Source organism: Melanotaenia boesemani, chromosome 19 (assembly GCF_017639745.1).
Source record: "Melanotaenia boesemani isolate fMelBoe1 chromosome 19, fMelBoe1.pri, whole genome shotgun sequence".
Taxonomy (NCBI): Eukaryota; Metazoa; Chordata; class Actinopteri; order Atheriniformes; family Melanotaeniidae; genus Melanotaenia; species Melanotaenia boesemani.
This window is the reverse complement of record NC_055700.1, coordinates 30,263,939-30,290,141: the sequence shown is the minus strand read 5'-3', so window position 1 is coordinate 30,290,141 and position 26,203 is coordinate 30,263,939. Positions and strand designations below refer to the sequence as shown.

General features: G+C 43.6%; 1 protein-coding gene and 1 long non-coding RNA gene across 5 annotated transcripts in view; one reads left to right on the top strand and one right to left on the bottom strand.

The window, feature by feature from the left end:
- pam (peptidylglycine alpha-amidating monooxygenase) overlaps positions 1-24,833 on the bottom strand; it is a 35,055-nt gene extending 10,222 nt beyond the window's left edge. For 2 of the 4 annotated variants that reach the window (XM_041970737.1, XM_041970740.1), the window contains exons 1-15: positions 24,753-24,833; positions 19,020-19,134; positions 18,803-18,920; positions 17,874-17,931; positions 17,646-17,733; positions 15,071-15,162; positions 12,981-13,064; positions 10,582-10,630; positions 10,369-10,436; positions 3,686-3,766; positions 3,523-3,599; positions 2,861-2,964; positions 2,155-2,348; positions 956-1,006; positions 93-222 (exon numbers count right to left, since the gene is read on the bottom strand). In XM_041970737.1, the coding sequence (XP_041826671.1) occupies positions 93-222; positions 956-1,006; positions 2,155-2,348; positions 2,861-2,964; positions 3,523-3,599; positions 3,686-3,766; positions 10,369-10,436; positions 10,582-10,630; positions 12,981-13,064; positions 15,071-15,162; positions 17,646-17,733; positions 17,874-17,931; positions 18,803-18,920; positions 19,020-19,102 (1,277 nt within the window). In that variant the 5' untranslated portion in view covers positions 19,103-19,134; positions 24,753-24,833. Of the gene's footprint in view, positions 1-92; positions 223-955; positions 1,007-2,154; positions 2,349-2,860; positions 2,965-3,522; positions 3,600-3,685; positions 3,767-10,368; positions 10,437-10,581; positions 10,631-12,980; positions 13,065-15,070; positions 15,163-17,645; positions 17,734-17,873; positions 17,932-18,802; positions 18,921-19,019; positions 19,135-24,466; positions 24,488-24,626; positions 24,728-24,752 lie in introns of those variants that run through there. The other 2 variants (XM_041970738.1, XM_041970739.1) reach the window with 2 other exon arrangements.
- A 538-nt stretch (positions 24,834-25,371) lies between these two features.
- On the top strand, positions 25,372-26,203 carry LOC121630454. The gene is made up of 3 exons (XR_006008529.1): positions 25,372-25,709; positions 25,807-25,903; positions 26,058-26,203. It is a non-coding gene; the product is annotated as an uncharacterized LOC121630454 (long non-coding RNA).

The following is a 26,203-nucleotide window of genomic DNA, read 5'->3' as shown; positions in this document are numbered from 1 at the left end:
GTAAATTTTAATCCCCAAATTCAGATTCTACTAAAACTGTTCCTGTTGGAGAGCTGGACATAAAGGTGTTTGATCAGATGGATGCAACTTACTCTGGACCCCAGTGGTGGTCTCCTCTGTGGAAAATCACCAGGTTAGAGTCTGAGTCCAGAGCCAGTCCTGACACCTGACCCAGCTGGAGAGAGCTCTGTGGCCAAGATGGCACCTGCTCCAAATGGTAGTCTACAAACACAAACACACCTCAGGATCAGGCTGAGATCTCTGCTGAGCTGGTTTCTGTCATCCCATTCAATAAATCTGATAACTGCAGATTGATCAATGGTCTGACTCAAAACTAATTTTCATCATTTTGGTGATTTATTTTTGAACATGAAGACAGCCATGTTTCATTTCAATCCAATAGTGTAAAACTACAAGTTACAGCGTCCACACTACCGAGTTGTTAGTTAAGGATCATGCTTCACTTCACATCGTGTACCTTCAAACTAACTTAAAAAATAAATAGTTTTTCTTTTTTAATGGTTTTTACAAAATACTTCTGAAAACAGGAAATTTAACATTGCAGAAATAATACTCTATATATGAAGATTTAGTTCCACTAGAAAAATAACTGTTAAATAATTATTAATAAAATGATATTCAAAACTATATAAATTAAAATAAAAACGCTGAATGGGCGGGGCCTGACTTGTGGATGGGTGTGGCTTTCCCAATGGGGTCCGCCCGTAGCGGCAGGTCTTTGTGGTGCCACCTGTGGTGGAAACAGCCTTTAAACTAATTTAACTTGTCGTTATTTGCTCTTTGGGCAGCAAAACTGCACCAGGAGTTTTTCCTTGCTAGCCGCACATTGTTTCTTTAAAACTGCCATCACAGGAGAGTCATCATAGGAGAAAGCTTAGGCGTAAGTGGATACAGGCAACGGACAGATGGTGCAGTTTCTGGTCTCCACACTCACCCTGATCCAGAACCACGTCTGCTTTGATGGAGTCCTGAGGCAACCGCTCATCTGCTCAAACAAAAAGAAGAAAACATTGGGCCTCATTTACCAGCCGTTCTTACAAACTAATTTCTTATTAAATCCTACTGTTGAACATTTTAAGAAAATTGTGGCATTCCCCAAAATATCCATATGTTGGATTTGTTTGTAGCTATAAACAAATCCTACGAACACTCAGGAGAACTTTTAGGAACATCTGAAAGCTGACACATTTGAACAAAATCAGCATTTGTGTTGTTTTCTGCTGTTCTGTTCATTAAAACACAATAAAACTACAATTATGTTTTTGTCAGATTTTTAAATAACTTTTGGTGAAGTACAGTTTATTGATTCTTGCATTATTACGGCATAGTTAGTTATTATATTAGTTGAAAATGGTCTCAAAATGACAACATTATCACTTTGTGCAATATTATCGCTTATCGCGATAATTCTGAAAAAATTTATCGCACAGCAAAATTTGTTATCACGACAGGCCTAATCTTAAGATGATGCAACAGCAGGAGGAAATCTGTGTTACAACCTGTGTAAGGTTTGAAGGTAAGGATGATTTATTAAACAGTGAAACACGTTTTGCCCGCGCTCATGGGACCAGACTGCAGGCTGCCGTCCAGGTTCAGGAGTAATTATTATTGATCCATTTGTAAATAAAACAGTTTTTATATTATATGTAGCTCACCATGTCATTATTTCTGATCAAGTAAACACTTTAAATATGAAGAAAATTAGGCTTCATTGCATTTCTTTATCATAATTTTTTGTTCTCATTCTATCACGTTTGTTATTTTTCCTCATCTGTTTCTCTTCTGTCTGTTTGCACACGGCTTGTAAGTCATGACCTTTTTTGGGCATTTGCTTGCAAAGTAGGGCTGGCTTGTCCGTCCTTTCAACTTACGAGAGATTAGTATTCACCAGTCTAAGAGGAAAGATACGAACAAATCCACAGGCTACGAAAATTAATCTGACGAAGGGTTTCCGTAAAAAACTTCTCAAGTACACGTTGACAAATTTAAGGAGATTTGTAAGATGCTGGTGAGTGAGGCCCATGTGCTGTCAAACCAGAAAAACACTGAGCAGATTTCTACAAAACACTGAACAATTGCTTCAAACTGTGATTTAAAAGACAGCAGTGCAATGAATCATGATGCGCTGGGTACCTGTTGAGTGCTTCCCAGTCATCATGGAGGCCATGTGACCTGGGCTGACAGGGATGGGAACGTTCGCCTCAGCTGGAATATGTCTGAACAGTTCTCTGGAGCCAGTCTCCATGCAGTTCATAAAAGGAATGGCATGCTTGCTGTCCATGTAATACATGATGTAGAAGTTGCACATTTCATCGTCAGCTGTCCCGCTGCAGGGAAACAACAACAGTAAACAACCTGGGAATAAACTTACTGTTACCTACCTTCAGAAACATAGCCACAGCCAGCACAGAGCAGCTAACAGGAACTAATGGAATTAGCTGTTGCATTAGCACATCTTTTTTTATTTAGTGGCAGATTGTGCAGCACACTGTTGTCCACTCCTACATGAACTATACATGACTGCTGGTCTCTCACTGGGACTTCCTGGTAAAATAAAGGATGCTTATCTTCTGGCAGGGTGGTCAACTTGAACTTGAATAGTCTTATTTTAGGCTCAGTTACTGCATCGCAAAGTTGTGGGGAAAAAAAATCACACAAAAATTCTGCTTTTGTTGCATGTAAACAATAAATATGACATTTAAACATTTGACTGATGTTAAAAACAAAATAGTTCATCAATGAAACAGAAGCAAAATCTCAAACCTTGGAGAACTATAAACTATATTTTATTATGAAATCACAAAAACAAAAAAAAAAAACACTTATTCTCAAAACTCACCCAATGTATGTTTTGGAGGTTTTCCCTTCACCTGTAAACACACATCTGGCAGCAACGGTGTCTCCATACTGCACATTCACCTCCTTGTTTGCTGGATAAAATGCCTGCAGAAAAAAGCAGTCATTCCTGAGCACAACCATCAGAATCCAGATCATCTAAGTTGAATTCAGATGTATGTTATGATGTTTAATACCATATATTAATATAATGTAAGTAACAGCTCTTAGGCTAGTTAATGCTAGTTACTCTATCATACAGTAAAAAACCTGCTTCAGAGGTTAATGAGTGTCCTTTGTGTCTAAATTTAGATAACATGGTAGCTTGAAGCTGCAGGACTGAAGAGTGGAGCTATTGAATAAACCCAGCTGCAATGACCAGGAGCAGGAAAGCAATGCTTTTAAACAAAGAATCGTTCTCTCTCTGGTATTCTGACCAACGCATGTCACAGTTGTTCCACTAAAGGGTAGCTATCCATCACAGTTTACCCCACAGAGCTACACACTACCGCTCCTGGTGGTAGAAGAGAGACACCTCGGGGAGATCTGCTGGAGGTTTAAGGGTTAAAGAAAATAAACTCATTCATTTTGCTATCTCATCCGAACTCCAGCCCAGGGTCATCCTGGTTAAACGTACCCCTTTTCTCAGGTAGTGTAATAACGTACCTGTGGTAACTGGGGAGACTGTCTCCCAATCAGGCTCCACTTCCCATTACGGATCCTGTAACCACTGACCACTTTACCTGTGGAAGGAAAACTCACCCAGATTACCAATGACAAGGTGATGAGCCACTTTCAAACACACCTTTAAGTGTCTGCTGGGACTCACCAAGACGGTGTGTGTGTGTCCTGAAGGCAAAGGGGTAGATGGGGTACGAGGAATAATCACAGGCCACGTCTGCATTTGTAACTACAAGAAAAACATCACATATGCAAATAGCCCACAGGATTACACAGGACCCATCACACATTCTACACTCTATACTTCCTGGTTCTGGTCCTGATGGAGGTTTTCCTTCCTGGTTCTGGTCCTGATGGAGGTTTTCTTTCCTGGTTCTGATGGAGGTTTTCCTTCCTGGTTCTGGTCCTGATGGAGGTTTTCTTTCCTGGTTCTGATGGAGGTTTTCCTTCCTAGCTCTGGTCCTGATGGAGGTTTTCCTTCCTGGTCCTGGTCCTGATGAGGTTTTCCTTCCTAGTCCTGGTCCTGATGAGGTTTTCCTTTCTAGTTCTGGTTCTGATGGAGGTTTTCCTTCCTAGCTCTGGTCCTGATGGAGGTTTTCCTTCCTGGTCCTGGTCCTGATGAGGTTTTCCTTCCTAGTCCTGGTTCTGATGAGGTTTTCCTTTCTAGTTCTGGTTCTGATGGAGGTTTTCCTTCCTGGTTCTGGTCCTGATGGAGGTTTTCCTTCTTGGTTCTGGTCCTGATGGAGGTTTTCCTTCCTAGTTCTGGTTCTGATGGAGGTTTTCCTTCCTGGTTCTGGTCCTGATGGAGGTTTTCCGTCCTGGTTCTGGTCCTGATGGAGGTTTTCCTTCCTGGTGCTGGTCCTGATGGAGGTTTTCCGTCCTGGTTCTGGTCCTGATGGAGATTTTCCTTCCTGGTTCTGGTCCTGATGGAGGTTTTCCTTTCTGGTTCTGGTCCTGATGAAGCTTTTCCTTCCTGGTTCTAGTCCTGATGGAGGTTTCCTTTCTGGTTCTGGTCCTGATGGAGGTTTTCCTTTCTGGTTCTGGTCCTGATGGAGTTTTCCTTCCTAGTTCTGGTCCTGATGGAGGTTTTCCTTCCTGGTTCTGATGGAGGTTCTCCTTCCTAGTTCTGGTCCTGATGAGGTTTTCCTTCTTAGTCCTGGTCCTGATGAGGTTTTCCTTTCTAGTTCTGGTTCTGATGGAGGTTTTCCTTCCTGGTTCTGGTCCTGATGGAGTTTTTCATTCCTGGTTCTGGTCCTGATGGAGGTTTTCCTTCCTGGTTCTGGTCCTGATGAAGGTTTTCCTTCCTGGTTCTGGTCCTGATGGAGTTTTTCATTCCTGGTTCTGGTCCTGATGGAGTTTTTCATTCCTGGTTCTGGTCCTGATGGAGGTTTTCCTTCCTGGTTCTGGTCCTGATGAAGGTTTTCCTTCCTGGTTCTGGTCCTGATGGAGTTTTTCATTCCTGGTTCTGGTCCTGATGGAGGTTTTCCTTCCTGGTTCTGGTCCTGATGGAGTTTTTCATTCCTGGTTCTGATCCTGATGGAGGTTTTTCCTCTTGTTACAGGTTTTCTCGGTGGCCTTGGTGCATTTCTCACATCAGAATTGAAATTCATTAACCTCCACAACAACTAGTCGTGTGTGCATCGGTTTCTCCTGCTGTGATCAAACTGCAAACGCTTTGGATGTGTCGCGTTTGCTTTCTTTCTCTTGTCATTTGATGACATCATCATTTGCCGAGGTCATATCAGCCTACATCAGGGGTGTCAAACTCTGGTCCTCAAGGACTGCTGTCCTGCAGGGTTTAATTATTTCCTTGCACCAACACACCTGAATAAAATCAAATGGATCTTGTCAATATCTTCACAATAACCCATTAATTTCAGTCAGGTGTGTTCGATCAGGGAAACAATGAAAACCTGCAGGACACGAGGGCCGGAGTTTAACACCCCTGGTCTAAATTAACCATACTTACAACTGCTGAAGTCAGTCCCCATAAAACTAATAGCTGACCCTCAGCTTTCACTGATTAGGAGGTGAGTGCAGCATCAGTTATAACCAATGAGAAGTCATGAGGAACATGCATGTACCGTTACAGTCATGTGCACAACTCTACCCAAGGGTTGATACTTTACGTTTGTTGTACATATGTGAACAGATAAGATGGCAAAGAGTGTATGAGATGAAAACGTGAAACACATGAAATCAGTTACCACACTAACAATAGTAACAATAGTAACGTGCAGTCCTGTTTTGGACATTTTCAGGTAGTGTCTCTGAGATCAGACTGTTTTGTATTTGAAAACACTGACAGAATAGATCAGGGCTGCTCAGCTCAACGCACCTGACTTAAATTAATGAGTCATTGTGCAGAACTTAGGCTGTTAGATTAATTTAGTTTGATTCAGGTGTGTTAAAGCAGGAATACATGGAAAACCTGCTGGATTGTAGCTCTCGTAGGACCGAACTGAGTCGCCCTGGGTTAGACTGTCATAATGAAAACATGACTAAGCCATCTGAGTAGCTTGTTCATTCATTGCACCAAAGCCACTGAGAAACACTGTAAAGGGGAGGTTTTCCTCTCCTCTGTCTCCTCGTGCAGTTTCATTTTAGGGATTTTCCCTGTTTGATTCATTGTGGGGGGTCAGCTGGATGTTTGTGAGGAATTTTGTTCCTTTGATCTCTTCTAAATGTCCATTTGAGGAGGAGAAAGAAAAGAAAAATAGGAGAAATTATAATGTTGCAGCAGTTTTTCTTCAGGAGGGCATTGGCGTTCATCTTTCTATCTTGCAGCTACATGAAGAAGCATCATGTCCAGCAGCTTGTGGGCATCTTCTCTGGATAATCAGCTCCAGATCAGTTCCCAGAACAGAACCAGAACTTCTGCATCTTGATCTTAAAAGATAATATGGATGAAACTCCCGTTGCAGATCTTCTTCTTCACTGTGACATGCCAGAGTTAAAAAGCACTGCAGGACGTCCTCCTTTCAGCTCTGTGCTACGCTTGTCTTAAAGCAGCATAAAAACACATCAGTCTGGGATATGTTCCTGTAGCCGTGTCCTAGTAAAACACATGATACTGCAGTCTCTGTATTCCTTCTGTGTCCTTGTTAGCACTGAAAACTTGTCCATTTTGTTAGCTAACAAAGCGTTAGAGCGTTAGAGCGTTCTAGAATGCGCCGCTAGGTGGCAGCAGCAATTGTAGTAGCTCTGTTTTTAACTTATGATTTTTTTGCAATATAGCCGTCTTTTTTAAGACATCAGCTGTCAATCTGTGTCTGTTCGGGTAGATTTTTCGCGCTGGTCAGAGGCTGTGCTATACGGTAGATTTTTCTGAATATTTTTTCTTTTTGCAAGACTTGTTATTGTGAGTCTCCATGGCAACGAGACTTGTTTACCATCGGGATCAACTGATAAAGCTCTCCAAACTCAAGATTATCAGTGAAACAACACTTCAAATCCCAACGGAGTTGAAAAGAAAGAGAAGAGGATGCAGGGCAGGAGCGAGGCAGAGAGAAAAACGGTGGCGATTCAAACCGTTTCTTCCAACGGTTGTTATGGGAAACGTGAGATCGCTAGTTAACAAAATTGATGAACTTCAGGTGCTAACCAGGTCTCTTAAAGAATACAGAGAGTGCAGTATTATGTGCTTCACCGAGACATGGCTGCATGAACACATCCCAGACTGTAATGCGTCTGTACACGGCTTCAGGACGGTCCGTGCAGACCGCAATAAACAACTCAGCGGGAAGCTGAAGGGAGGTGGAATTGCGGTGCTGGTAAACCAGCGCTGGTGTCATCCTGAACATGTCACTGTTAAAGAGAAGATCTGCACAAGAGACATTGAACTGCTAGCTGTGAGTCTCCGCCCGTATTATTTACCCAGAGAGTTCACATGCGTTATTCTGGTAGCGGTATATATATTACCTGGTACCGCTCCAGACGCAGCCTGTGATGTCATTAACTCTGTAGTGGCCAGGCTTCAAACACAACATCCAAACGCATTTGTGGCGATCTCTGGAGATTTTAACAACATCTCCCTCTCTGCAACTCTACCAACTTTCCAACAGTTTGTCAGCTGCTCCACCAGAGAAAACAAAACGTTGGACTTATTTTATGCAAATATTAAAAATGCATACAGCTCCTTTGCCCTGCCACCTTTAGGAAGATCAGACCATAACCTAGTTCTTCTCTCCTCCTCCTACAAGCCCATCGTTCAGCAACAACCAGTCATTAGAAAGGCTATTAGAACCTGGTCTAATGAAGCTGAAGATGCTCTGAGAGGATGCTTCGAGGCTACAGACTGGAACGTCCTATGTGAACCTCATGGAGATGACATCAATGCCTTGACTGAGTGTGTGACAGATTATATTAACTTCTGTGTGGACAGCACCGTTCCAACAAGAACAGTGAGGTGCTTCCCCAATAACAAACCCTGGATCACCAGTGACCTGAAAAAGCTGCTGAACATCAAAAAGAAAGCTTTTAGGGATGGAGACAGGGAGTTATTGAAGTCCACACAAAAACAACTTAAAACACAAATGAAGAAGTGCAAGGAGGACTACAGGAAGAAGTTGGAAAGTCAGCTTCAGAAAAACAATGTGAGGGATGTGTGGTCAGGAATGAAGAAGATCACTGGCTTCGGGATAAAGGAGGATCAGACTGATGGAGGTCTGGACAGAGCGAATGAACTGAACATGTTCTTCAATAGGTTTAGCTCACCTCCTGCTTCAACCCCAACTAGCCACACACCCTCCATGAGCCCACAGCTTTCCTGTCACACCTCCACTCTGTCACCCTGCAGCTCAGTCAAGGACCTGGACACAACCTCATCTCCCTCCACATCAGGACTTCCTGAAACCTCCTCTGCCTCCACCTCCACTCTGTCTGTCTCCTGTAACCAAGTCATGCAACAACTGGTGAAACTGAACCAGAACAAGGCTGCAGGTCCAGATGGTGTCAGTCCCAGAGTTCTCAAGACCTGCTCAAAACAGCTATGTCCGATTCTCCAGCACCTGTTCAACACCAGCCTGAGCCAGAAAAGAATCCCGGTGCTGTGGAAAACATCCTGCCTTGTTCCAGTGCCTAAAAAACCACAACCAGCTGAACCAAAAGACTACAGACCAGTCGCCCTGACATCTCACGTCATGAAAGTCCTGGAGAGACTCTTACTGGCTCACCTCAGCAAGCAGGTGAACACCTTTCAGGACCCATTACAGTTTGCATACCGTAATGGGCTTGGGGTTGAAGATGCAATCATATACCTGCTTCAGAGAGCCCACTCTCATCTGGACCAGTCAGGCAGCACTTTGAGGGTCATGTTCTTTGATTTCTCAAGTGCTTTTAATACGATTCAGCCTGCTCTGCTGTGTGAGAAGCTGCAGAAATTCCAGGTGGATCCCTCCACAACCACCTGGATTTACGACTACCTCACAAACAGACCACAGTTTGTGAGACTGAAAGGTTGTGTGTCTGAGATGGTGGTCAGCTGCACTGGAACACCACAAGGGACTGTACTTTCACCATTTCTATTCACGCTGTACACCTCAGACTTCCAGTACAACTCTGAGTTCTGTCATCTGCAGAAATACTCTGATGACTCAGCAGTTGTTGGGTGTATCAGTGATGGACAAGAAGCAGAGTACAGAGAACTGGTCGGTCAGTTTGTGAAATGGTGCGGTGACAATCATCTCATCTTGAATACCAAGAAAACAAAGGAGATGATTGTTGACTTCAGGAGGAACAAGAACACACATAGAAGTGTTTCCATCATGGGAGAGGAGGTGGAGGTGGTGGAGGAATACAAGTACCTTGGAGTTCAGCTGGACAACAGACTTGAGTGGAAAAGCAACACTGAGTACATTTACAAGAAAGGTCAGAGCAGACTCTACTTCTTAAGGAAGCTGAGATCTTTTAACGTCTGCACCAAAATGTTGCAAATGTTCTACAGGTCTGTTGTTGAAAGTGCAATCAGCTTTGCAGCAATCTGCTGGGGCAGCGGCATCAGAACCAGAGACTTGAAAAGAATTAACAAACTGATCAAGAAAGCCGGTTCTGTGCTTGGAGTAACTCTGGAGCCGCTGGAGTTGATCATCAAAAAAAGAATTCTGTACAAGCTGACGAAGATAACGGAAGATCCTTCACACCCTCTACACAACGCCGTGACGAAACAACAGAGTGTGTTCAGTGGGAGGCTTGTTCAAGTCCGATGCAAGACAGAGAGATACAGAAGATCCTTCCTTCCAGCAGCTATCAGGCTGAAGAACAAAGCCCTTAATTAATTAATGTGATTGTTTTACTAAAAAAAAAAAAAAAAAAAAAAAAAAAAAAAAAAAAAAAAATTACTACTACTACAATATTGAATTTCCCTTTGGGATTAATAAAGTATTTTTCATTCATTTCATTCATTCATTTTCCCTAAAGGAATGGTTTGAATTTCCGCCTTCTTTCAGCAGAGTATCTGAACCAGTGTGAAAAAGAATCTTTTTAAAAATAGCTTGACAGGGGATCATTAAAGAAAAACTGAAACCAGTTTGACCTACCGGACTCCTGCCCCCTAGAGGCCACTGTGGAACGGGATTCATGTCATTTTTACGCTACATTTTATGTTTATTTAATTTTTACATGCTCTTATTTTTTGTGATCCTTTCTGGCTCTAAATAAAGAAAAAAAATTGGGGGAGTTTAAAGTGTTCCTGGGTGTCTCCTCTCTGATGATCTCATGATGTTTAAGCTGTCATTTATGACTGCTGAGGTCAGGCTGTTAATCTGTTAGCCTTAAATAAATAAAACACTGGAAATAATCAGGGTTCAAACTTAAAGTAAAGAAAACAAATACCTTTATTTCCTGGCAGGATAACCGTGTCCACAGACATCAGCAGATATATGCCCGCAATGAACGGCTGCCTTTGAGGAAGGAACAAAAACCCAGAACTGGATTTTAGCAGGATGCAAGTCTTCTCAGGTCCAGCTGTTGTTTACATTCTGCATATCCAGATTTTCTCTTTCACACGTTACAGAAGTTAGTTGCAGCGTTTAGGTAAAAACTTACGGTATGGAAGTCATTCTTAATGTCAGCCCGGAGCAATCTCTGTGATGATCTGTAAACAGAGAGCAATCACACACCAGAAATCACTCACCCTACCCAGAAACCCCTCACCCTACCCAGAAACCTCTCACCCTACCCACCCTACCCAGAAACCTCTCACCTGACCCAGAAACCTCTCACCCTACCCAGAAACCCCTCATCCAACCCAGAAACCCCTCACCCAACCCAGAAACCTCTCACCCTACCCAGAAACCTCTCACCCGACCCAGAAACCTCTCACCCTACCCACCCGACCCAGAAACCTCTCACCCTACCCAGAAACCTCTCACCCGACCCAGAAACCCCTCCCCTGACCAGAAACCTCTCACCTGACCCAGAAACCTCTCACCCTACCCAGAAACCCCTCACCCTACCCAGAAACCTCTCACCCGACCCAGAAACCTCTCACCCTACCCACCCTACCCAGAAACCTCTCACCCGACCCAGAAACCCCTCACCCTACCCAGAAACCTCTCACCCTACCCACCCTACCCAGAAACCTCTCACCCGACCCAGAAACCCCTCACCCTACCCAGAAACCTCTCACCTAACCCAGAAACCTCTCACCCTACCCAAAAACCCCTCACCCGACCCAGAAACCTCTCACCCTACCCAGAAACCTCTCACCCTACCCAAAAACCCCTCACCCAACCCAGAAACCCCTCACCCAACCGAGAAACCCCTCACCCTACACAGAAACCTCTCACCCTACACAGAAACCTCTCACCCTACCCAGAAACCTCTCACCCGACCCAGAAACCCCTCACCCTACCCAGAAACCTCTCACCCTACCCAGAAACCTCTCACCCGACCCAGAAACCTCTCACCCTACCCAGAAACCTCTCACCCGACCCAGAAACCCCTCACCTGACCCAGAAACCTCTCACCTGACCCAGAACCCCCTCACCCGACCCAGAAACCTCTCACCCTACCCAGAAACCTCTCACCCTACCCAAAAACCCCTCATCCAACCCAGAAACCCCTCACCCAACCCAGAAACCCCTCACCCTACCCAGAAACCTCTCACCTAACCCAGAAACCTCTCACCCTACCCAAAAACCCCTCACCCGACCCAGAAACCTCTCACCCTACCCAGAAACCTCTCACCCTACCCAAAAACCCCTCACCCAACCCAGAAACCCCTCACCCAACCGAGAAACCCCTCACCCTACCCAGAAACCTCTCACCCTACCCAGAAACCCCTCACCCTACCCAGAAACCTCTCACCCGACCCAGAAACCCCTCACCCTACCCAGAAACCTCTCACCCGACCCAGAAACCCCTCACCCTACCCAGAAACTTCTCACCCGACCCAGAAACCTCTCACCCGACCCAGAAACCTCTCACCCTACCCAGAAACCTCTCACCCGACCCAGAAACCCCTCACCTGACCCAGAAACCTCTCACCTGACCCAGAACCCCCTCAGCCGACCCAGAAACCTCTCACCCTACCCAGAAACCTCTCACCCTACCCAAAAACCCCTCATCCAACCCAGAAACCCCTCACCCAACCCAGAAACCCCTCACCCTACCCAGAAACCTCTCACCCTACCCAGAAACCCCTCACCCTACCCAAAAACCTCTCACCCTACCAAGAAACCCCTCAACCGACCCAGAAACCGCTCAAAGTGATGAGCTGGATGGACATTTGTTTAAGTTCCTCAATTTTTGCTGAAGTTTGTCGATATTTGTTTCTATTTGCGATATTTGTGTGTGTAGATTTTTGTTGATACTGTTATTGTTAATTTTACTGATATCTGACAGTATTTGATGTCTGTTAATGTCTGAAAATATTTGTTGGTTTTTGATGTTTGTTGGAGTTTGCTGATATTTGTCTGTGTTTTTCAATATTTGTCCAAATAAAATATTAGTCAACGTTTGTCTATATTTGTTTAATTTATTGAATATTTTGTTTGTATTCGGGGATATTTGTTAGTCTGTATAAATTAATGTTAGTGGATACTGTTATTTTTTATTTTTAGCAATATCTGACGACATTTTACATTTTTGTTGATGTTTGTTGACATTTGTCTATTAAAGTTTGTAGATATTTGTTTGTGTGTTTTGATATTTATTGATGTTTCCGAATGTATGTCGATATTTGTTGAAGTTGTAATAAAATCAGGAAAAGCCGGAAGAATCTCAGTATTTGGAGGAAAGCAGCTCTAAGTTCATAATCTTGAAGCCGTTTTAACATTCTGTTCTTATTACAAACAAAAGAATCATTAATCCTCATATTCATGATGTTTGCAGGAAATGAAAGTTGCCTTAATGTAATTTCATTTGGAGAAAAGTTGTTTATTTGATAAAGTCATATATGTGTTTATGTTCACCTGATCGGATCATCCCAGGACTGTACTTACCCTGGAAGGCTTTGACATCTCCATAATGAATTTGCAGCACAAAGTAGGACATTCCTGAATTTCTCCCGACTCTAAAGCCAACATCTGCCCACAAAAGAGAGAAATATGTTGAAGATGCTCATGAACAGGTTAACATGATCTCCTTGGTATGGTATGGAGACTGAAATGCTAGTCTAAGCAGCAGTCCTGTGAGAGCTGTAGTAGAGAATCTTTTCACTTTGCTCAGATTCTTTGAGCTGCTGTGTTGCCAGATCTGCAGTTAAGTCACATTTCAGCTCCACTTCTCTTGTTCTCATTTTCATCTTAAGTTTAAAGGTAAATGCACAAACTCTGCAAATTCTAGAAACAAAGAAAGACACGTGAGGGATGAAGTTAGCAACTAGCAGCTCATCTGAGCGACTCTTCCTCTCTAAAATGCTCCTTTAAACCCAGTCACGTTACTGACCTGTTTAAACAGCTGTCAAATGCTCATCTAACTGTTTTTTATTTGTGCCAACTGTTAGCAGCTAAACTGTTAGCCAGCTGTATGCTAGCCAACTATTTAGCAGCTAAACTGTTAGCTAGCTGTATGCTAGCCAACTGTTAAGCAGCTAAACTGTTATCTAGCTGTATACTACCCAACTGTTTAGCAGCTAAACCAGGGGTGCCCAAATCCGGTCCTCAAGGGCCACAATCCTGCAGGTTTTTGATGTGTCCCTGCTCCAAAACCACCTGACTCAAAGTGATGAGTCATTGTGCAAAACTTAATAGGGTGTTGGACCTATTTCATTTGAGTCAGGTGTGCTGAAGCAGGAAACACTGGAAAATGTGCAGAACAGCGGCCCTCGAGGACCGGATTTGGGCACCCCTGAGCTAAACTGTTAGCTAGCTGTATGCTGGCCAACTGTTAGCAGCTAAACTGTTAGCTAGCTGTATGCTAGCCAACTGTTTAGCAGCTAAACTGTTAGCTAGCTGTATGTTAGCCAATTGTTTAGCAGCTAAACTGTTATCTAGCTGTATGCTACTCTGAGGCTAATGCTAAACCTACTGCTAATGTTCCTGGGGAATCTATAATTCCACAAGGTTGTATAAGAATAAATTTAGCACAGAAAGTAAAGAAATTTGTGTTTGGCGGACTATTTCTCCCCTTTAATAATCCTGGTTGGTGCTGTATTTAATCTGGTTGGAAAGCCGGATCATTCACCTTTACAACCAGGTAGAGCTTGTCGGGATGGTTCTTATTTTTTTCTTGTATTGATTATGGTAATGCTTCTGGTTAGCAGCTCTACAGCTTTTGCAGAACTCAGCTGCTTCAGGTCCTGACTGGGACCAGGAGGAGGGAACACATCACAGTCTACACTGGCTCCCCAATACTGATCTTAAGATTCTCTTCCTGGTCTTCAAGGCTTCTCGTGGTTTCTATCCTGCACTGCTTTTACATTATGAGCCTTGTAGAACCCTCAGGTCTTCAGGTCAAGGCTTTACCCAGAGTAAGAACAGGTTTTCTGGACTTCTATGGTCCACGCTTATAGAACATCCTTCCTGAACACCTGAGGACAAGAGAGAGTCTTTTCAGCTTGGCTTTTATTTAATTTAATTTAATATCCTTTAATTCATTTACATTTGGTCTTGTTAAGCTATGTTTTCTATGCTTTTATTGTTTTACTGATTTTATTTGTTCACTCATTGACTTTATTTTACTTCACTGTATTTATTTTTACTCTCACTGTTTGGCTTTGATGTTTTCACGTGTGTTATATCATGTTCAGGTCTGGTTTTCCAAACTGTGTTGGTGGATATAACAACCTGTTTTGTTCTTTTTTATGAACATGACTGAGCTACACAATGTGTGTGCTACCTCTGCTCATTCCACAGAAGTATAATCCTCACATTTTTACCTGTTTGTAAAGGTGACCAATCCGGCTTTCCAACCATGTAAAAATAAATACCAGCTGGTTTTGTTATAGGGGAGAAATAATCCACCTACGTTTCCTTAATATTTCCTTAATATGCTATGTTTAGAAATAAAATAAGAAATAAATCTCAGATAACATGAGGATGGAGAATAACCTGGAACCAAGATATTCTCACCCACCAGATCTGAATCTTACCTTTGGGTAATTTTGTAGGCGAGGCATTGCGAGCCCAAGCATACATGATGGAAGCTTCATCCTCACAAGTACCTTGTACACTCCCACAATCCCTACAGACAGAAACAAGACCGTGATCACAAACAACATACACTATCACTTTCACCGTCTATAACACTGCAGTAACCATAACAACAGTCACAACAGATGTGACATTAAACTGGACAATTCAACCATGAAAATCAGCATCAACACACCCAGAGACACAAAAATTCAGCTGTTCGCTGCAGGACTGGATAGAACAAATCACATGCATAACCATCCCAACCTCCAAAAAAGAGCTAACCCAAAAACCAACATGGTGGCACAAACACAGATGCCGTTATATTACCAAGACATCCAGCATCCAGAGCAACCCACTTCAGAGACGGAAAGACGCTGTAGGTACCAGATCTATTCAGGCCCTGCGCCTACTGATGACATCACACTATATGATTGGCTGAACGCTGGCGTCCCAGCAAGTTTGCGATGTATTGCGGAGATGCTTCACTCTGCTGAGAGAAGCCTCTGCTTTCACATTTCCACCAGCTCATTTCTCCAGTGTTTCTGTGTTTTCATGTAAATAAAATTTGAAGTGAGAAAAATGTGCACTTCTTTTCTATCAGTGATTAACTGATTTGTTAATGCTTTCAAGATTTAAAAGGAAAATGTGAAATGTGCAGCCATAGCTGATATAGTTAACTTGTAATGAGGCCCTTTAATTATATATTGTGGGGTTTATTGTTAAATGTAAAATGCTTTTTGATTAATATGTGTATCAATAGGAAGATGTATTATTGGATATAATAGAACTTTATTGTCATTACAAGAAGTTCAATAAAATCAATAAATTGTATTAATACATATTGGAACTGATATTTGGTCTAATAAATAATCCCAGACTGTACACCATAAAACTCGAATTCAATTACTCACATGGGAAAAATATGCTCATATTGCCAATATGTGTTCAATATCTATTGATAACTAGATCCCCAAGCAGATCTGATTCTTATGAAATGGGGTTTGTCTGAGTGGTGTGGCCCTAGTGTGACGTCATCGGCAGGCGCGGGCCCCGATTCGACCACCCGAGCACATCTGGTACCTACACCAGCATAAGTGGGACAAGACAGACATCTTTCATGCTAAGCTAACGGCTACCCCACACAGAACGAACATGCAGAGTCCCCTTGCCAACTCCCGATGGCTCATCAACAACATGGACAATATACGACTGAGAATTATGTCCCTCCCCATTAACAGCTGAGTGATGATAGTTATGTGGTCATGGCTGGATTATTCTGTTCCTGGCAAAGCTATCAAGCTAGCAAGTTTGATAGAGCAAATGTGGGATTTGCATATATGTAAGTAAAGATTGGTGTAGAGTTACATGTAATGACACACTGCTTCCCAAACCTGTAAATCCTTCCTGCCAACAGAGTTCTCTGTGTTTACATTCCACCAAAAGCTAATGCTAGCTTAGCATGGCAGCAATCACACAGGGCCGTCAGTGACCAGCTGAACTCTCACTCAGAGGGAACTGAGATTGTGGAAGGACAGTTTAAAGGTCCATTGTATAAGAAAGACTGACACCTAATGGTAAAAGATTGATATCGAACAGTAGTGAATGTACGGTGGCTGTCAGCGGCCAAACTTCTTCCAGACATTTAGATGTTTTCATGTGTGAGTGGATCCACTGCAGCGATGACTGACTACAGGTAGCTACATGTGTACCGTCTTCTTCTATGGTGTTTTTAAGGGGTTATTTACGGTAACCCAAACAGGGCACTAGCTTGGGCTGTAGATTAAAGTCATGTGACCAATAAACAGGGGTGCTCATGGACATTTTTAACTATTGCCTGTAACAGGCAGCAGTGCCCACTTCTCTCAAACCAACTACCAAGACGACAGCAGTGAAATTCCTCAAAGATCACCTCTTAGTTGTCATGACGAACTTTAAGAGGATTATTTTACCCTACATCTAGAAAACCATCCCGAAGGATGATGGCACCCATCAGTTTGTCTATGAAGTGAGGAAGTAGAGGTTGAACATTAAATATCTGGTCCCTCATATCACCAGTGATCTCACATGGTCCCTGAACGCCTCACAGCTGGTACATGCAGAACAACGGACTTTTCTTCCTGAGGGCGTTACAGCAGGTCTGACTACGGAGAACCTCCTCTGTCAGGGAGTCCCGGTTGGGTTCCAGCTGCTCAGTAGGACACAGCTGACCTGGATGATCCAGACAGCATAGGTCTGCATGCTGACCACCTCCAACAGAAAACCAGCAGCATCAGCAGAGACCCAGCACATGCAGGTCACCACCTGTTTACCTCCCGGGAAGAGATTCCAGACCATCCGAATTCAGACAAAAAATAGCAGTCCTGAGCCCTAGAACCCAATTATAACCCCGTCCTGAACCCAATTCTAACCCAGACCAGAACCTGATACCAACCCTGTTCTCATACTTCCAGGAAGTCTCCATAAAGTGGTCCAGTTGGGTTTTGCTCCATCAGGACAAGACAAACATTCATTAATGTTTAAAAGGGGTTTTACCAGAAGCTGCTGGTGGAGACGGGAGTCTGGCAGCCAAACAACAGCATGTGATGGACCGTGTCCATGCTCGCATGAGGTATGAAGTCCACTGAAGAAGAAATAAAAACACCGATGAGGATTTTCATCTGAGGACTCAGGTTTGACCGTCTCCATCTGAACTAGATTTGGACATCCAAACACAAACTTTGAGGTGATTAAATTTCTGTTTGTTAAAGAAGATTTACTCACCAATGTATGCATCTCGAGTAGTTGGGACAGGAAAGGCCATGCAGAGGTAAGTGTCCGACTGAAACGTGAACACAACCATGAAGACATTCGTCATGTAGGTCAAAATATTTATCAACTTCCAAAACACAAGTATTAAAAACAAACGTGTCATAGAAGAAGAACTAGCTCTACTTTAGTCAATACTGCCGATTAGGCCTTGGCAGTAATATATGGACTATAATCTTTACCACAGACTGATCAGTCACCGGTATCTGACTGGATTAGACGGAAGGATGAGCCTGTTTTTACTGTTCCTGGAGTGATGGATGATAAACTCTCAGATCCTCTGCTTTCTAAAGCAGCTCTGTGTTTATGTTTGATTGCAGTCCGAGTGGGAAACGGTGGGGAAAATGATGTTTCATGGCTTCAGCAGTGACACGGGAGGACCAGAAGCTTCATCATTAACCTGCTGAAATCAGGACTTTCTGTTTCCAACAGTTTCTCTTCTGCCTGGCCGGTGAGGAGCTTTACCAGGACTTGTTTAGCTGGACGGATTTAAAAACAACTCCCGTGTTGCTAGCTCCATGCTAATGCTAATCCAAGGCTGGATCTGTGCGAATCACCACTGTACAGCTCTATCATATCACTTGTTATTGGGTGCAAAGCCAACAGCAGGGGAGGATGTCGGTTTCTGTCTTGTCTTTCACTTATTCAAAGGCGAACCAAAACTTTCTTTTTTCGTGGACCCAAGCTATGGCTCACGGACCCCACTTTGAGAATAGAGGTTTCATGTAACTGGAGTGTTAACTTTTTATTTCTCTTCTTCATTATATGGGAGGTTTAAAGTGGTCAGTGGTCTTATTAACCTGGTTATTGATACTTAAATTTCCTCTGATGGAACAACTCAGGCTCTGATAGCAGCGTTAAACCAGTAAAACCAGTAAACCGACCCCTGCTGGGACGACACCAGGCATGCGAATATCCACAGAGAAATTATGTGGGTTCAGGATCTGCTGTGGTCTGGTTCTGGACCCGCATTCACTGGGATTGAAGACATTTTCCTGAGACCTGACGGAGGAAAAGAGACAATGTTTCTGTCCTGGCTCAGAGAAGCGTCTGAGCTACAAGATGTGGGAATGTTCTGCTTCTAAAGCCATTATCGTTTACCTGTGTGACCTGTACAGGTTGTTCATCTCCAGGCTGTGGCAGGTGATGGCCAGCAGAACCAAACCCAACACACCGACTCCCATCTTTCATGTGCTTCCTGCAGCTTCCCGTTAGGCTGAAATGGGGAAACAGAACCAGTCAGGACCTAATATGGGGAAAACAAGATCTATAAACATCTGTTCACATCTGAATTCTTTGCCCCGTTTGGCTCAGGAGTGAGGATAAAAGAGGGATTATGGGTAATCTCCAACAGAGAATCTGCCTCTGCTTCTGCTTGGTGGCTACGCTGGTTTTATATCAATAAGCTGAAGAAATAAAGCAACTGTGATTGGTGAACCTCATGTTACTAACCTGTCGATAATTAACCTGGTTAGTTGGAAAATGCTCCTCCAGTCTGCCACTCTGCTTTTCTGACTTCAGATTAAATTCTACTGTTTTCAGTCTCATCCTGCTGCATCATTGTGGTTATTTTCTTTATTTTCCTTCCTCTTCTCTCACTTCCACCTTGTTGCACATTTAACCATTTATTCATGTCTTTTCTCATGTTTTCCACTTCCCTCCCTGCATCACGTCATTCTGCCTCAACAGACTGTCCACCATCAGCTGATGTTTACCCGCTCATGTTTTATGGTGGTGATGGTAGAAAGTCTTCTCTGACCTGCAGCACTGGACATCGATCCTTGAATCAAGTTGTTAGCAGGATAAGAGCATATGACGAACGAGGAAGATGGAGGAAAGGCTGGACATGTTGTGGGGTACATCCAAAGTAGTTTGTTCTCAGAGAAGAAGAATCAGAAATAGTGATTTGATTAACTGATTTTCATGAAATAAGCAGGAGAAGTTGACAGAGCATGTTCCTGCTGCAGGTATGTTCCTGTTTATCCCGACCAGAGAACATCGTCCATTTTACCAGAGTCTTTCATGCTCTGAAAGTCTTCATCCAAAAGATCCACGATCCCTGAAAACTCTTCTCTCTAGGCCTAAGATAATATCACCAGCATGCCATACTGGCCATGTAATAGTAGTTTAGTGGTTAAACTCAGCTGCTGGATGAGGGAATTATTGAAAGATCTCTGTGAACTTCTCTGGTAATTTGGATGTGACACTGCATGGCTCCAAATAAACTTCAAACCTCAAAAGTTTGGACAGAAATGCCAGGAAAGTCTGTTTTGTAGTCTTCACGCCACGCTTCGTAGTCTTCGCGCCACGCTTCGTAGTCTTCGCGCCACGCTTCGTAGTCTTCACGCCACGGCTTTGTAGTCTTCACGCCACGTTTCGTAGTCTTTGCGCCACGCTTCGTAGTCTTCACGCCATGGCTTTGTAGTCTTCACGCCACGCTTCGTAGTCTTTAAGCCACATTTCGCAGTCTTCACGCCTCGTTTCGTATTCTTCACGCCATGTTTCGTAGTCTTCACACCTCGTTTCGTAGTCGTCACGCCACGTTACGTAGTCTTCACGCCACGCTTTGTAGTCTTCACGCCACGTTTCGTAGTCTTCACGCCACGCTTTGTAGTCTTCACGCCACGTTTCGTAGTCTTCACGCCATGTTTCGTCGTCTTTACGCCACACTTCGTAGTCTGCACACCTCGCTTAGTAGTCTTCACGCCACGCTTCGTAGTCTTCATGCCACATTTCATTGTCTTTACGCCACGCTTCGTAGTCTGCACGCAACGTTTCGTAGTCTTCACGCCTCGTTTCGTAGTCTTTACGCCACGCTTCGTAGTCTTTACGCCACGCTTCGTAGTCTTCACGCCACGCTTCGTAGTCTTCACGCCACGTTTCATTGTCTTCACGCCACGTTTCATTGGCTTTTATGCCACGCTTTGTTGTTTTCACGCCACGCTTCGTAGTCTTTAAGCCACATTTCGCAGTCTTCACGCCTCGTTTCGTTTCGTAGTCTGCACGCCACATTTCGTCGTCTGCACGCCACGTTTCGTCGTCTTCACGCCACGCTTCGTAGTCTGCACGCCTCGTTTCGTAGTCTTCAAGCCACATTTCGTCGTCTTCACGACGCGTTTCGTTGTCTTCAAGCCACATTTTGTAGTCTTCACGCCTCGTTTCGTTTCGTAGTCTGCACGCCACATTTCGTCGTCTGCACGCCACGTTTCGTCGTCTTCACGCCACGCTTCGTAGTCTTCACGCCACGCTTCGTAGTCTTCACGCCACGCTTCGTAGTCTTCGCACCACGCTTCGTAGTCTTCACGCCAGGTTTCGTTTCACATTTTTCGCGCCACATTTCGTAGTCTTCGCGCCACGCTTCGTAGTCTTCGCGCCACATTTCGTAGTCTTCGTGCCACGCTTCGTAGTCTTCACGCCACGTTTCGTAGTCTTTACGCCACGTTTCGTAGTCTCCACGCTACGTTTCGTAGTCTTCACGCCACGTTTCGTTTCATGCTCTTCGTGCCACGCTTCGTAGTCTTCGCGCCTAGTCTAGATATACACTCATATATTATAACAATACTGGATATTTTACATATTAGTAGTGGGGCTTGTTTAAAAAATCGAATCAATTACAGGCATTGCAATCATTTAATCTTGATTGCATTTTAATCGAAAAACAATATTTGCTCCAAAATGCAACAGTTTTTATTTAAATGTATTTTGACGACTGAATCAATTAATAGACACTGACATTAATATTGTAAACTCAAAGTCTAGTAATGTCTGGAAAATGCATTTTATTGCATTTCAATTCAAAACAGTAGAAAAAGAACTAGAAACAGAAAATATCCCAGGCCAACATGAACAGCCCTAAAGTTAAAGGGTCATTTTAAGTCTTTCTAGCTGTTAGCGAAGAGTCTGGGTCGGATGCAGCGTGAGAAGCTGAGGTGTGCATCAGTGTAATCAGTTTACCAGCTGTTTAGAATGAGAACTGCGATTAAATGCAACCATGTTTAACGATAGTTAACACATTAATATTTTGTGATTAATTAATCGTAATTAATGCGATTCTGTTTTTATGTACACGTTACACAGAGACTGCACTGTGTTTGGAATCGGGGTTGTAGATGGACAATTTTACACTCGTGTAGTTTAGAGTCGGTGGGAACTTTCCTACGGGATGATCCCTTCAGTCCCTGCAGACTGTGCATGAGCACCTATGTCTGGCTGCCGATTGGTTGTACGTTTCGGTCAAGATTTAATATAATATTTATTATTATAATAATTGGAATATTATTATAATATTATAATATGTATTATTATAAGGACTTTATAAACTTTTGGGGTTTTTTTCTTAAAAAATTAAAGAAGTATAAAAAGCAGGAGTCCTGCAGCAGACTGATAAACGTTGAAAACATGCACAGTCATGAGGTTTTTGTCCTGTTCCTCTTAGTAACACCTCACATTCGTCTCATCAGTCTGACATGTTTAACCTGACGGGAGAACAGGCAGCCAGAGACAGAGCTCTCCTCCTTTCTTCCTTTCTTATCTGTATGAGACGAGTTGACAAGCAAACCCAGCAGACACTGGTCTGAAACCAAACCACAGAATGTCGTCCACCTGAATATTTAGTCTGCAGAACATCACATGCAGCCTGGAATTCAACACAGTATGCAGAAATCATTTAGAAGATTCCCACACGTTCCAACACATCTACAGACATCTAACACGGTCCGTCCTCCGCCTGCTGATCCAGTGAACTCTGGATCAGAGCCTCTCCATCCGTTCAGGCTGCTTTGATTAGCAGGAAGACGTGGTCTGGTCTGAACATTCAGAGCTGAAAACTGGGCGATCATCCTCAGCATCACTGGTACCTCAGCTGAGATCTGCTGCTTCATCTTCAGCTCAGGGCGGTCCGCCATGCAGGTCTTAACTAGTTATAGTAGTTTAGGTTAGTGGTAGATTATATGAATATACATGAAGTTCACTTGAAGCATGCAGTGTCCCATCCAGAGGGACAAAGAGGTTCTTTCACTAATTTCACCATCAAACAGAGTTTAACCATTAATACATGACCCGTATGGCATGCTGGGCCTCCAGTCACCCAGTAGAGCTGAACCAGGACAGAGAGCTGCAGTAAAACTGGCCACCAGTTCATGATGAAAACACAGTCCAGCCTGTTCCCCATCTTCCTCGTCCTCTGGCTGCTGCCAGCTTGAACTAATGATCCACTTTCTGTCTGAGGCGCTGCAGGCCAGAGAAGAAGACTTTGGACCAGCACGACCATAAAACATCAGTGGGTAAACATCAGCCGATGACGGACAACAGTCTGCTGAGTCAGGAGGAAAATTCCCACTGATAAACATGAAAACTGGATTTAACCCACAGAGACGAGTACGTGGTGAAACATGGTGGAGCTGAGAGAAGAGCAGCGGTTCCGACTGGCCGTCAGGATGAAGGCAGCAGACACGCTGGTGGTTCTGGTTCCTGGTCTGTGTGTGTGTGTGTGGTGTGTCACGTCCTCCGTGAAGAGGCTGGTTTCCATGGTTTCCCCTCAGAGATGCTGTGATCTCGGTTCTGCTTCTTCCTCAGTGATGAGTCATCCTCACTACAGTTTACCTGGACCTCTACCAGGTCCTCTACTTGGACCTCTACCAGGTCCTCTACTTGGACCTCTACCAGGTCCTCTACTTGGACTTGTACCAGGTCCTCTACCTGGACCTCTACCAGGTTCTCTACCTGGTCCTCTACCTGGGTCTCTACAAGTTCCTCTACCAGGTCCTCTACCTGGACTTCTACAAGTCCCTCTACCTGGACCTGTACCAGGTCCTCAACCTGGATCTGGAGGCCTGGAGGCCTGTTTCTGGAAACTGTGTTATAAAAATGCTTTAGAACGTTTCTCTAGGAAAGCTGGAAAACATCTAGCTAGCTTTGACTTCCAGCTGCTGTTTAAGACATAAATCATCCTGGAACAGTGGAAATAAAGAACCTGGACCACGTATCTGGAACCAAACGCACGTTCTGCTACAGACCTCTGAACCAGTAGAAGGCATGGACCTCACGTTGAGTAATAAAGACATTTTTCTGTTTTTCTCTCTAAACGTGTAACTCTGTTAGAGACGGTGAACTCTAAACCTGCAGGTTGATGATTGACAGGTCTGAGGTCATGTGAAGAATCAAGAACCAGACCGACCTCATCTTCAGGTCACTGGTATGATTTCTGAGCTGAACAAGCCCAAATGCAGAAACCTGGACACACATCAGCCACAGTTCGGTAGTAAAACCCGGTTCTGAAACGATCTGAAACAGAACTGTAGTGAGGATGACTCATCACTGAGGAAGAAGCAGAACCGAGATCACAGCATCTCTGAGAGGAAACCATGGAAACCAGCCTCTTTACGGAGGACGTGACACACACACACACACACACACACACATACAGACCAGGAACCAGAACCACAAGCGTTTCTGCTGCCTTCATCCTGACGGCCAGTCGGAACCGAGACCAGCTAACATGACCCAACATGCCAGACCGGGCCGGGCCGGACACGACCCCGCCCTCAAACCAGGAAACCAGGGGTTGTTTGTTTTTCCAGCGGAAGACGTGACGTGACAGCACGAACCACAAAACCGAGCGGGAAACAGTCAGGTTTTTAATGGTTCCGGTCCACCTGACGCCCCATTAGCTACCGATGGAGCTAATCTCACGCATCACGATAACTTAACTGCAGCTTCTTTTCCGCTCCACAACCAGAAAAAACGAGTTCCGGTCGGTCTGTAAACACAGAGGCACGTTCAACCAGAACCAGAACCAGAACCAGTCCCGAGCGGTTTCACAGAGCCACGCTGTACCTGTTGGTGATCCTGCTGAAGGTCCGTGTTGATCCGATGTTTTCTGTCGGTGACGTCACATTTCCGGTTTTCAACATAAAAGACTTTCAGTTGTTTTTTTTGTTTTTTTTTTGTTGTTGTTTGTTTGTTTGTTTTTTCAAATTTCAAAACTCCAGATTTAAGAAATCCTCCCCTGAAATAAATATTTATTTATAACTTACAACAATGTTATTATTAATTATTTTTACCTTATTTATAATTTGGTTATTTAACATTGCCAATGTCTGACGTATACTTTTCTTACTTTATTTTTAAATAAAATAAAATTCATGGATAGAGAACTTCGCAATTTTCACCGCTGTGACATGAAATATCACAACTTTCTCGATTTTGATAGTTGTCAAAATTTACTTGGTCACGTCTCGTTTATAAAGTACTGAATGGACTTGCACCCCCACCATTAAGCATCTATATTAATAAAATAAAAACTAAATAGTCCAAGAGGACATTGTAATTAGAGTTGCCACCAGTCCCGTTTTTCCCAGAATTGTTCTCTTTTTTTACAAGCTGTCCCGGGAAAAATAAAATCTCTCCCGGGACACAATTTGTCCCGGTTTTTCGGGGAAAATGCAAAAACCTTATTTGATTTCCTTCGTTCTGTAGTCTACAGATGTCCTCTGTGTTAATGTGGCTGTACGTCACACGCAAGTGACGTGCCCAAGCGCTGAAAGTGGCCCGCGCAAGCCAAGCAGGCCAGGGAGGGAAACTTGATGGAAGACAGACAGCAAGCTGAATCAGGCGTCCGTCTTATTTTCGCCAAGTTTTGGAGTCTTTAATTAAAATGGGAGGAGAGACAACGGACGAGGAAGGAGAAGGAGCAAATTCATGTAAGCCACCGGCAAGAAAAAAACGATATACTCGTTACAATCCTCAACATAACATCTGTGTCAGAGAGACAACCTGGTTCACAACAAAGAGGTAAGCAAAGAAATTAGTTGTTCCACTGTGACGTTAGTATATCTTCACATTTAATCATGTTTTAATAGGTATGTTTATCTATTTATATGTAATGTAGAAGATGGCAGCAGCAGGCCAAGGGACTCCAGATCAAGAGCAGCAGATTCAAGAACATCTGTGTCAGAGAGACAGTCTGTGTCAAGAAAAAAGCAAAGGTACAATAAGGGGCAACAAGGAGTCTTACAACTTTGTATAGCCTAGATTACTAAATCAATGTAGTATAGTTTACCTATCATTGTCAAAGCAAATATGCTTCTGTTAGATCTTCCACTGCATATCTCTCCTGTCATGTCTCTCTCTGTGTTCTAGTGTGTTGGCATGGCTGCTCAACTCGGACGTCTCAAATATAGGGTGACTCATCAAAATTATCAGCTGATATCTACTCTGTTTTGCCTAGCAGTCAGCATTGTGTATGAGAGATTTTGATCCGTAAAAAATTAAAAATATTAACAGGA